The sequence below is a fragment of the Balaenoptera borealis genome, assembly GCF_965194805.1.
Source record: "Balaenoptera borealis genome assembly, chromosome: 14".
Lineage (NCBI taxonomy): Eukaryota > Metazoa > Chordata > Mammalia > Artiodactyla > Balaenopteridae > Balaenoptera > Balaenoptera borealis.
In genome coordinates, this window is record NC_138875.1 from 7,190,703 (window position 1) to 7,203,025 (window position 12,323).

Genomic DNA, 12,323 nt, shown 5'->3' on the forward strand with positions numbered 1-12,323 from the left:
ACTCCTTGTACCTCTTTAGCTTATTATTTTATAGTTTCCCTTCCATGTCTCTAAATAACATGCTTGTATTTCTTTATCTTGATTATTTAGTTTTGGACTCTGTTGATTTTCTGGTGTGGAAAATGAGACTTTTAACTCTCTTTCCATGTTCCACCTACCTACCCAACCGCGGTGGGTTTCCCTCTCATTCCCCCAGTATTATATAGCTTCACATTGACTAGGATTAGGCAGGGTGCAGTGTTAAACTGTGAAAACGGTATACGCAATTGAACCATGTTGCAGTGTTCACCTTTCTTTTCCTGCACAGCTTTCTTTTTCCTTAGAGGTAATTGTATTATTTTTCATTTGATAAGTTTTCTCTTATCACTGGAAAGCTCCTTGTTCTTTGCCAGCCATTGAATGTCTTCCTAGTATATTCAGAAATGTGAGAACTTGTATCAGCTTCATCTTCCGGAAGAAATGACTCCCGATTCCTTCTGACCTGCTTGGTGCCCAGTGTTATCCTGGGGTCTCCATTCACTTCCTTCCTGGGGAATTCCTTCACCTCTCTGCCTTCTCCTGTGACCCCCCTGTGCCCCATGCCTTCTTTTGGTAGAGTTTCTTTTCCAGAAGCTTCCAGAGAAAAGGCGCATAGGAGGCTTTTTTGAAATCTAGCCACGCTTCCATTTAATTTATAGTTTGGCCAAGTGAGAATTCTGGACTGGAAATCATTCACTTCAGAGTTTTAAAAGCATTCGTCTATTTCCTTTAACTTTTCATGTTACTGTAGAGAACTCTGAAGTCATTGTGATTCCTGGTATCTCTCTCCTGGAAGTTTTTAGAATTTTTTTTTTGTCCCTAATATTCTGCATTTTCCTGATGAAGTACCTAGGTGTGGGTCTCTTTTTTCTGTTGTGCTGGGCTTTCTCGGGGGTTCTTTTCATCTGTAAACTCCTGTTTTTTAATGACTTCATTGACATTCCCTCCACTTTATAGGCTCTGTGTGCTGGGAACTTTTGTTAAGTTTTCTTCTTCCTGCATAATCTCTCTTTTCTTCTTTTTCGTCCCATTATTTTGTTTTCTATCCCCTGCTGTGGGAGCTTTTGTCAGATGTCTGCTAGTCTTGGTTGTCTGTTATATTTTAAACCAGGAGGCGTAAAGCAGGCGGGTGCTCTGAGCATGTGAGCGGCGCTGGCGAGCTGCAGGCTCTGTGCGGGAGGGATCTGGCTGGGTCGTTTTGTGACCCAGTCTCGGTGAGCCTGTCACATTCCCAAGAGAGGAAGCTTCCGACCTCCTGCCTGGGGTTGAAAACCCACGTGTGCCAGCTGTTCTGCAGCAAAGTTGGAGAGAGCTGGGGTCTTAGAATTTCATTGGAACAGTTTCACTTAATCCTTCCTTGTTTTCGGTAGAACACCCTCGCCTACACAGGTGCCGGATCTCCGCCAGTTTAGAATCCTTCTCACTCATCCTCTCCAGAGACTAGACCTCCAGTTTTTTATAAGGATTGGGGAGGAAGAGTGGCTTCGCTGCACAGAGCCTGATGGGAAGAATCTGGTCATGTAACTGCTTCTCAGAGAGTTTTCACACAGTCCTCCTTCACTCTCACTTCCCGGGGTACATGGTACTAAGGTTCCTCAGCCGTTGTCAATTCAGTGTATGGACTGGGGTGATACTCTTGTTTTTCTCACTCATCGCTTAGAATCTGGATTCTCAGGCCTGCGAATGCATTGGCCATTCATCCATCGACTTTCTAGTTTCCAAACTTGCACGTGCATGTGTGTGTGTGTCTGTGTGTGTGTGTGTGTGTGTGTGTTGAATCCCATTTCTGTCATTTTAATGAGATTTCACGAGAGAATAAAAGACACATCTGTGTGCACAACTCTTTCCCTAGAACTCTTACCTCCTTTTTTCCCTCATTGCTGCAGACAGTAGATGAGTAGTGTTTTTCAATGAGCTCAGTTTTGTTTTCCTAAAATCACTAATACGTGCAGGTTCAATAAGGATGTGCTTGTGAGAGCAGTTTTCCTATTAATGGTGAAGATTGTTGATAGACAAATTGGGATTCTCATAGTTAACTATAATGATTATACTCCATAGATATTCATCATCCTATAACACTTCACTGCCTTTTCACCCCTTTCTCATGGTCACACTCAGCATGGTCTTTATCAAGCATCCCTGGCCTGGCCATTTAATATCAATCTAACATTGGCCAGACAGGGACCTGCCTGGTTCGAGGCAGCGACCTAAGTGAGATATTTAAGATGGAATCACTGCCCCTGGTGGGAGGGCTGGGAGGCCCCCCACTCTACTCTGCAGGCTCCTCCCGTGTCACGCTGCCAAGTGTAGGCCGGGCTGGAATTGTAAATGGAGTTGCACCTGTGTAATTATGCTGTACTATATTTTATGTAAAATTATGTCATTTAAGCTTAATTTTAATAATACTATAAAGCTGGATCATTTTTAACTTATGGTAGAAGGAAAAGTTATGAATTTGAATGATATCTAATATTTATAAACCAAATGAAGAACTTCTAGATTCTTCAACTTGAGCTTATGAACCCCTTGAACTTGTAATAAAAATGTACTCATATATCCACATGAGAATCTTACCACGAAAAATTCACCTGAATCTAGTCAACCCTTTAGAGCTAAAACACCCAGTAAATGGGAAATAACAGAGGAGAGAAGACAAATTAAAATCATTACGAGGAAGCAAACAGACTGTTCCATAATGTGAGCCATTCTGTAGGATGACTGATCTGGTTTATTCAACGTCTCAACAACAACAGTGAAAAACCCTGGTGGGTGGCGTGGGGTAGGGGGGAAGAGGCAGGTGATCACAGGAGATATAATGTACAGATATGATGTGAAGGGTCCATTGGGTCCCGATTCCAATAAGCCAACTGTGAGAAGACATTTTTGAGACAAAAGAGAAAAATCTGAATTTTGACTGCATGTTAACTGATACCAAGAAATTATTGATAAGTAGTTTAGGCATGATAATGGCTTTATGGTTATGTATACTGGAGTGTGCCATTTTATGATATCTACTGTTTACTTTAAAATACTTCAGCCAAAAATGTTTTAAAAGAGTATGAGGGTTTGTTATCCTGTTTTTTCTACTCTTACACATACTTGAATTTTTTATAATGAAAGATTTTTAACTCATAAATTCAAATGTATAAAGGAAATATACCAAAATATCAGCATTTTCAAAATTACAAGTGATTTTTCATTTATGTGAGAGTCAAAAAATTAAGTACTATTTTTTTTTGAAAAACATGCCACACGATAGGTTAATGTTGCTATAGAAATGAAAGATGGAAAGAACGAAATCACCTGAGATACAGGGGTACATTGAGTAGAAATTGAGGGAGGGGAATGTGTCTCAAGAAGAAGACAGGAGGAATTTGATAACAGTTCTCCAATTCCACAGTTTTCCAAGGGACCTTTTAAATAAATTACATGTGTTCATATATTCTCTGGTGAATTTGATTAAGTGCATAAACTTGCTATGTGTTAGTACTAAACATAGCTTTTTTCTTTAGATGATGAGTCTTTGAGAATGATTTTTGTTCTTTTCCATATTATAAATTTCTTATTCAGTCTTATCCACACAGAGGATTCTCAAATCTTAATAATTCATCAGATTCCAGTGAATTTCATGGAATAGTTGAAAACTAACCATAGCTTTTAAATGTAATGCATCTTTTATTCACAACCATTTTGCTCCAGCTTAAGTTTTTCTCGAAGGCAGTTTGATATATGTTCTTTGCAGTGTTATGAAGGAAAATCCTCCAGAGATGTCCTGAAAAGAGTCGCTGTGAATGCGCTGATGTCGCTTCTGGCCGTCAGTAGAAGAGCACAGAAACACGCGCTGAAGGGTGAGCCACCTGACGCATCAGCTCTTTTTATGGCATGCTTTCAATTCATATATTTTACTTCCTGTTCGTTTTAATTTTCTTTGGACTCAAAGTGTAAAGAGCTTTAGTGTCAGTAAAAAAAATACAGGTTTTATTTTCCCTGTACAGAAACATAGTAAACATGCATTACTTTTAAAATAAAAAGATTACACACGTAGATTATTTTTTGTGTAATGATTCTGACTCCAGAGAATCTATATCTAAATATTAGAGAAGCTTTTAAAAGTAGCACATCACTCAATTTCATAATAGTAACTACAAGCACATATTGCACACGTGAAGAAATCACGTAGTTTTGATAGTAATAACAACTGCATTAGATGATCCTATATTTTCGTAGAAATTTCCCCTCTAGTGTGTCATAATTTCTCATCTGGAATCAGGGAGCACAGGTCTTAGAGATGAAAGAGAACATCAAGCAGCAACATCAAGCCCACTAATTTGAGTTGTGACTTTGCTACTGAAACAAACTCTGCACGCCTCCAACGTAAATGAGACGTGGGTGGTATCATACTAAGTTGAAAACAAGCGGGCTTTAGCATTTTAGTTCTCTTACGTTTTTATCCTCTGATTCATTAACGTCTCACTGAAAGTGCGAAAATGAAGTTGGTTGGAAATAGAAAATGTTATTTTTTTGAGAGTTTGTTATGTGTAGTTTTAACTTTTTCGGAAATGGAATATCCTTTTGATTTTTTTGGATTTTGCCTTTCAGCCCATCTAATAGACAGTTGCGTGGAGCAGATGAAGCACATTCACGCACAGCTGAACCTGGAATCTCTGAGGCCTGGGAGGGCAGCACTGAAGAAAAAGGTGACTGAATTCTCAAGTTCTGGGAGGCAGGAAGGGCCATACGTAGAGACCGTCTTCTCCAGTATCCTTGTGCTTATAAATGACACCAATGTTTGGTTGAAATGAGTGTCTGTTTTAGAAGAAAGTTACAGCCAAATAAATGAATGGGATTTCTACATTAGCAGGTTTGCATTTGGGGTTTGTGTGTGTGTGTGTGTGTCTCTCTCTCTTAGTTCTCACTTGAAAATCTTTTAATGAGATTTATATATTATATGTTGTTGTTATAAGCATTTTGGAGTGTGCGTGATACATTTTTATACTACAAAAAGAAAATCTTTCTCTCATAGGATCACTAGGAATGAGATAACTTCCTAAGTGTTTTCTATATGGTAGGCACTATTCTAAACATTTCGTATTTATTATCCCCTGCACACTCATGACACCACAGTCACATAACTACTAATGGATAAAGCCACTGTTTGCCCCGTATCTGCGTGGTTGCAGAGCTGGTATTCCTAATCCGTGTTTATTTCCTTCCATGACTTCTGAATGTCTGTTTTAAGCGTTGAGTCTGCTGGACTCATGTTCAAACTGCATTTTCATGGTAAACTTGAAATAACACAGGTTTTTAAAAAAATTATATTTTGTATTGAGATTACATTGGTTTATAACATTATATGTTTCATGTGTACAACATTATATTTCTATTTCTGTATACGCTACACCACACTCATCACCAAAAGTTTAGTTTCCATCTGTCACTGTAGAGTTGACTCCCTTTACCCTTTTTGCCCTCCCCCTCATCCCTTCCCTTTCTGGTAACCACTGCTCTGGTCTCTGTATCTCCGTGTTTGTTTTTATTTTGTTTGGTTTGTTCATTTGTTTTGGGGTTTTTTGTTTGTTTGCTTGTTTGTTTTTTATATTCCACATGTGGGTGTAATCATGCAACATTTGTCTTCCTCTGTCTGACTTCTTCAACTTAGCATAGTGCCCTCAGGGTCCATCTGTGTTACTGCAAATGGCAGGAGTGTGTGTGTGTGTGTGTGTGTGTGTGTGGCTGAGTAATATTCCATTGGATATATACACCACATGTTTTTAATCCATTCATCTGTCAGTGGTCACTTACGTTGCTTCCATATCTGAACTGTTGGAAATAACACAGTTTTTATATAATAGCAATGGTTAATACTAATAACTATGGTTAAAAAGATCTGCCACACAGGCTTACTGAGAAAGTGAATATGTGTATATGTTTATAAGTATATCTATTATATATACATATAATATATATATATAGATCTAAGACCATTATTGCAGCAGTCTATGTAATAACTAGTTTCTACTGCATTTGATAAGAAACCAAGAAAAAGCCATATTTGATAATTTCATTGGTCCAGGGGCTTATATGTTTGTCAGTTTCTTTTCTTGCCTCTTTTCCTTTTTCCTCTCATGCAGAGGCCCTTTACTTCATCATTGAGAGTGTCAGCCAACACCTGATATGACCGAAAACCAGTCAGTACCTGCTTCACTTTATCGAGATGAAACATGGAACTTATTATATATCTCAGTTCCTCCGTGCTTGATAGAACAGAAATAGCTTTTTCTTGGTGGATGTGCTTCTCGAGATATGGTCATCTTTCAGAGATCATTAGCCTGTCAGTTCCCTCAAAGCTATGGTGGTCAGGCACAGTGAGAGCATAGCTGCATTGTAATGTGACCCAGGGGAGAAGGAATTACTGTATGTAAAAAGTGGAATATGCTATTGTTGTTCACATTTTTCAACTGCTTTTTGTTTAAACAGGAGGATGGTTTTATTAAAGAGTTAAGCATTGCCATGCAGCTTCTAAGAAATTGTCTTTATCAAAATGAAGAATGTAAAGTAAGTAGAGCTTCTTTTCAAAATTTTGATAGTGCTGTTATTAAACAGTTTAAATGTTATATGAGATAATTAGGGAAAATGGAAAACTCTTTGAATTTTTTTTTTGATGCACGGTTGATTGGTTTGTAAGCTCAGTGTTCATTCTCAGAAATGGATGCACCTAATCTTATCATAATTCCTCAACCCTGATGACATTTCTTATGTCGGCGTTTTATCACTGAAACTTTAACTTCAGGCAGCTAAAGCAAACTTGAGCCTCTTTTTTTCTACCGGTAGCCATTTCAGTTGTTTTCTTTTTTAGCTAAGATGGAATGAATGGCTGTGTATGTCTTTTTTTTTTTTTAATTAATTAATTAATATTTGGCTGCGTTGGGTCTTCGTTGCTGCATGCAGGCTTTTCTCTAGTTGTGGCGAGTGGGGGCTACTCTTCGTTGCAGTGCGTGGGCTTCTCATTGCGGTGGCTTCTCTTTGTTGCGGAGCACGGGCTCTAGGCTTGCGGGCTTCAGTAGTTGTGGCACGTGGGCTCAGTAGTTGCGGCGCGTGGGCTCAGTAGTTGTGGCACACGGGCTTAGTTGCTCCACGGCATGTGGTAATCTTCCCAGACCAGGGCTCGAACCCATGTCCCCTGCATTGGCAGACGGGTTCTTAACCACTGCACCACCAGGGAAGCCCCATGGCTATGTATGTATCTTAAGGCAGAATTTTTTCAAAGGTGGTTGTTAGACAGCTGTCCAAGGGGATAAGTAGAGGTGTCTGCATCCATAGGAAAGAAGATGAGGGTGTCTCCTGCTTCAGAGGAGAAATCGCTTACTGCTGTTGCCGCGTGTGGGCCTGTTGACGTGCAGGAGGTTCTTCACTCCCAGCTCTGCCGCAGCCCCTCTGTTGTTTTGCTCTGTCTGTGAGCATTGACGCTGTCATTTAACACAGCCGTTGTGTCTGGAACACTTTGATTTGCTTGGTCATAGTGATACGACACTTTTGAAGAACTAGCTTCCACACAGAATTACTATGGAAAATGACTAAGATGAAGATAAATTACAGAAGTTTTCTTTTTTAAAAAAATTTCTTACTTTTTTTGTTTTTAGTTGTGATAAAACTGGAAAATATATACTATATCTAGGAAATGAACATCTTGAACACATATCCCTTAAACTGTGTAAAATAATCTGTTCAAGACACATGACTAACAGTTTACATTTCAAAGCAATTTGATGGGAATTAAGCATTGATAGATTCCATTAAGATTCCCAATGGCACAAACTTTTTACTCCAAATAGAGGTGTCATTTACTAAGCTTGTTAGGGTCCTTGTGACTGGGTGCAGTTGGTGTGCGTCCGTGACACCTCACTCAGGCAACACGCCAGCACACTTTCCAAGTAGGATCTGCCTGTGGACTTCCGAGATGCTCGCCTGGGTACTGGTTGCAAGTGTAGTGTTCACATTTGTAACACATTAGCCAACTATGAAAGTGTAATCTCTCCGTTAATCACGTGTTTCTGCATTTCCGAGTTGTTTAATAAGGAATCCAAAGAAGAATATTTAGATTACTCTTGAGAATAAACATAGTTCTAGGGGGCAAAGATTCTTAATTTCTTTTCCTGTTCCAACTTACCTGAGGTGTGTGACACACTCCCATCACTAACTGTTGGTCACTCTTGTGGTGATTCACCAAGTCACCCACGCCCGCCCCACCCCGCTGTCTATACGTATGACACGGAGGAGTTTCCATACCGGAAAGGTCACCGGGGCTGTGAGGTAGATGGACTGAAGAGCGGACAAGGTTAGAGGAGGTGAATGTGCTGGTGCAGCAAGAGGTGACGAGACCTTAGCCGGGCAGGGAGAGCGGGGAAGGAGGGAGGGGAGCAAATGCGAGAGACTGAGGAGAAAGAAGAGAGATGTAGAACGACTTCCAGGCTCAAGTTTACCGCAGGCGTGCCTAACAGAGCGGCGTGTAGCCGTGAGGGATCCTCATGATGGGTTCACACGTCGTAGTGTAAAGTGTCTTCGGGCTATCAGGGTGGAAAGTGGCTGGTGGTCAGTGGATTACATGGCTCTGGGACTCTGAGGGGCAGCGCAGACTGGGGATCTTAGGAGCTAGCAGTGCATAGAGGTGTTTGTAGCCATGACTATCGTTGAAATTTCCCAAGAGAGCATGTAGTGAAAGCCTAGGTCATATCCTCAGAAAATATAACTATTTAAGAGGAGACAGAAAACAGCTGAGAAGGGAATGCTGGAGAGAGTTTGGAGGGGTTCTAGGATAGAGGGACTGCATGGAAATGAAGAAGAAAGAGCCCTTAATAGTTGCCACAGTGCCTGAGGGTTTGACAGCTATAAAGGTAGGAGCGATTTTACCAGCCTCATCAGTTCAGAAAAGAAATTGAAGTAAGCTGAAGATTAAATAATAGCTGGGAAATGACAGCAGTAAGAGTACTCTTCCTAGAAGCTTGGTTCTGAAAAGCAGCATTTATAATTTAGGACATACAGCATCAAAGGAAGCTAGTCTGTATGTTTACTCCTAACATGTAAAGTGCTTAAATATAAACAGAAATGAGCAAATCGGGGCCTAGTTATTAAAGAGACAGGAAGGGAAGAACTAATAGATGGGTAAAGATCCCTGAGGAGGCACACGGGGCTGTGTTCCAGAACACAGATGGACAGATCAGTCTCTGCCGAAAGAGGAGCACCTATTCCTCACTGCCAGGCAGGAAGGATGAATGCAGGGATACACAGATAGACCGTGTGGATGGAACGGCGGAGGAGAGAAGGAGCTCATACCTCATCGTTTCTGTCTTCTCTGTGAAACAGTAAGCAGGGTCGTCTGCGGCAGTCGTAGGGCTGTGCTCCAAGCCTGTGGAGAGTGGGGAGTAGCATTGGGAATAACCTGCCTACTCTCTTTACGGAGTACTGATACTCCATAAAATTGTGTAGGGCATTATATGAAGGCCCACACGTGTGCACATGGGTCTACAAATTGCCTAGTAATTCTGTTCATTAAAAAAATTGTTGCATTTACTGCCAATAGTTATATTTTATCCATAATATTGTCCCAGCGGTAACTGATCTTCGTAATAAAAACTGAGTTACTTAAGAATGATTGATTTAGCATAATATTTTGACTGAAGTTTATCATATTCAGCTTATTTAAAAACAGTAGTCTACTTCTGATCTATCTGTCTAACCACACATATTAGATATAGATACATATACATACACCCAGGGAGAGGGGGGGAGGGGAGAACTCAGAATTGATCAGAATGTTTCCTTAACGAGAAAATCCCTTTTCTTAACCATATCATAGCATTTATAAGAGTTTATTTAATGTTGCAAGATATCACTGTCTTGCTTAATTTACAGGTTCAGAAGCTGTTTTTCTACATTTCTGACCTAAGCTGCGTATTCTGGTCACCCCAGTGTTGCAGGGACTTCCTGAGACTGGTCAGGCTTGTGGTCAGGGCAGTCCGGGTTGCAAGGTGCTGAATCTGTCCATAGGACTCCTTTCTCTAATCAGAACAAAAATCAATTCAGTTTTTGTCTCATGTCGGTGACAAGTTTTCTGGCTTTGATTTTAATTTATATTTTCATTATTCAGACTAATGCTGCCCTTGTTTCCTTCCTGCTGCAGGAGTCAGCCCTGGAAGCTCATCTCGTCCCTGTCTTGCACGCTCTCTGGCCTTGGCTTTTGATGGATGATTCACTGATGCAAACTGCCCTGCAGCTGCTTTGTGTCTATGCTGCAAATTTTCCAAATGGTAAATGGAACCCAATGCTGCCTTTCAAAAATATACTACAATACTAATCTTATGTAATGTTGTTAAAGTGGAAAAATGAATGTACATTTTGAAGTGTTTCTTCCACTTATTTGAGGGTATGTTGGTTACAGGTATGCTTTCTCATAGGTATCATAAGAACGAGCAGTTACGTTAGTATATGTTTGATGAGACAGAAGAGTCATTAGACAGCTCAGGGAATAGAGAGGGAGAAACTGTCGCAATTATATGGCAGCAGAACGTTGAATTTAAGAGGAAAATTGAGAGTGAAAATTATGATGGAAGACCTTAAAAACAGGTTAAGGTTAAAACTTTAAGAGATTCCAGAGCAGGAGGCTGGCGTGATGAAAGGTAGTTCTGGGTTCGGTTGGCCTGGCAACAGTTGGTATCGTTGGGGTGCCTCTTTCATTCCTGCACTTGACAGACTTTTTATTGAGAGCCTCCCGGGGCCCTGCATTGTTAGAGGCCAACAACTAAGAGAGAGCAGAGCAAGCGGGGAGGTGACTTGGGAAGAGAGGAGAAGGTGTGAGGTAGCTGTTTGAGGGGAAGGAAGTGGGGCACTGTGGGCAGTGTGAGTTTCCCATGTAAACTTAGGGTCACAGATTTAAGGTTTAGTCAGCAAGTTGAAGGTTTGCGTGCTTCTTCCAGCAACAGTCAACAGCGTAGCAGTTGGATTCTCCGGGTATCAGAAGACAGACAGAGAAAGGACCGGAACTGAGAACATTCACAGCCATCTTGGCACCGCTGTGTGCTGGGGGTGGCTTTTTCCTCCCTCCACCCTGGAGCCGCCCGTCCTGTCGCCCACTCCACGTGCCTCTGGCCGTGTGAGCTGGCGGGAGCGGAGCCTCAGGCTCTGTGGTGTATGGAGAGCACTGCAGGGCGGCGGCGTCCTTGTTTTCAGGCCGCTGCTGTTGACTTTCCCTCCTCACTCCTGCTCTCACTGCCGCCCACCCCGGCTCACGGCCTCTCGCAGCGTGACCGGCGCGGCACGGCCGTCTCTGAAGTGTGGCCTCTGCACATCACCCTTCTTTACCCCACCCTTCACTCCTTAATTTAGGGTTTAGGGAGGTGTGCTTAGGGGAAGAAAAGAATCCGTTGCAAAATACTGAGCAAAAGAAACATGTATTGGGTTGGCCAAAAAGTTTGGGATTGTTCCATAAGATGCTACAGAAAAACCCGAACGAACTTTTGGCCAACCCAATACTTTACGATAAATCTTTGAAACCATAATCTATGTTGCTTACGTACTTACAGTTGATGCAAATATTAGAATGTGGTTCTAACTGAGGAAGAAGCTTTTTATTTTCCTGTCTTGTTTGTTTCCAAGCAAACCTGCATCATTTAGTGATAGTTTTGTGTAACGGATGGAAACCTTGGTATTTGGATACTGCTATGTAGTGTGAATACAGGAAAGATCACTCTATTCATTTGTGTTTACCTACCTTTTATGAGTTTATTTTACAGAATGTATTTGATTCAGATCTAGTTGTACTTAAGCTGGCCTCCTTGCATGGACTTTCACAAGCTAATCACACCTTAGGCTTACGTTACAATACAGTAAAATGCATTTCTAATTCTTTTATGATTATTTTTCTCCTTTGATAAATCCCATATGGTTGTTTAATTTACTGAGTAAACACTGGACTCTGGAAAACCAGTTGATGCTACTGCTGGCGCTTGCTGCTTGTGAGCTGTGTGACCTTGAGCAAGTCACTGACACCTCTGAGCCCTGAGACGTCGTTTAGCGTATATGGCTGGTGGCATTTGTCCTGTCCTCCCACCCCAGGATTATCGTGTTCCTCATTTTTTTCTTCTGTAAAATGGAGGCATTAGACCACAGTGTTTTTAAATGCTTTATTGAGGTCATTAGGCCCTCAGTCCATTAGATCAGATGCAGACATATCAGCTCTAGCCTTCAGTGCTATTGCAGTTCACAGGCTAATGGCCAAGTGCTTTGATAGACAGACATGCTTTACCACTCAG

The 12,323-nt window shown here is 41.2% G+C and overlaps 1 protein-coding gene across 5 annotated transcripts in view; it reads left to right on the top strand.

Moving 5' to 3' along the window:
* The window catches only part of RTTN (rotatin), a 164,049-nt gene that overhangs the window by 112,956 nt on the left and 38,770 nt on the right, over positions 1–12,323 (top strand). For all 5 annotated transcript variants that reach the window (XM_082355182.1, XM_082355183.1, XM_082355181.1 and 2 more), the window contains exons 41-44: positions 3,761–3,866; positions 4,618–4,715; positions 6,496–6,573; positions 10,196–10,322. In XM_082355182.1, the coding sequence (XP_082211308.1) occupies positions 3,761–3,866; positions 4,618–4,715; positions 6,496–6,573; positions 10,196–10,322 (409 nt within the window). The remainder of the gene's footprint in view (positions 1–3,760; positions 3,867–4,617; positions 4,716–6,495; positions 6,574–10,195; positions 10,323–12,323) is intronic.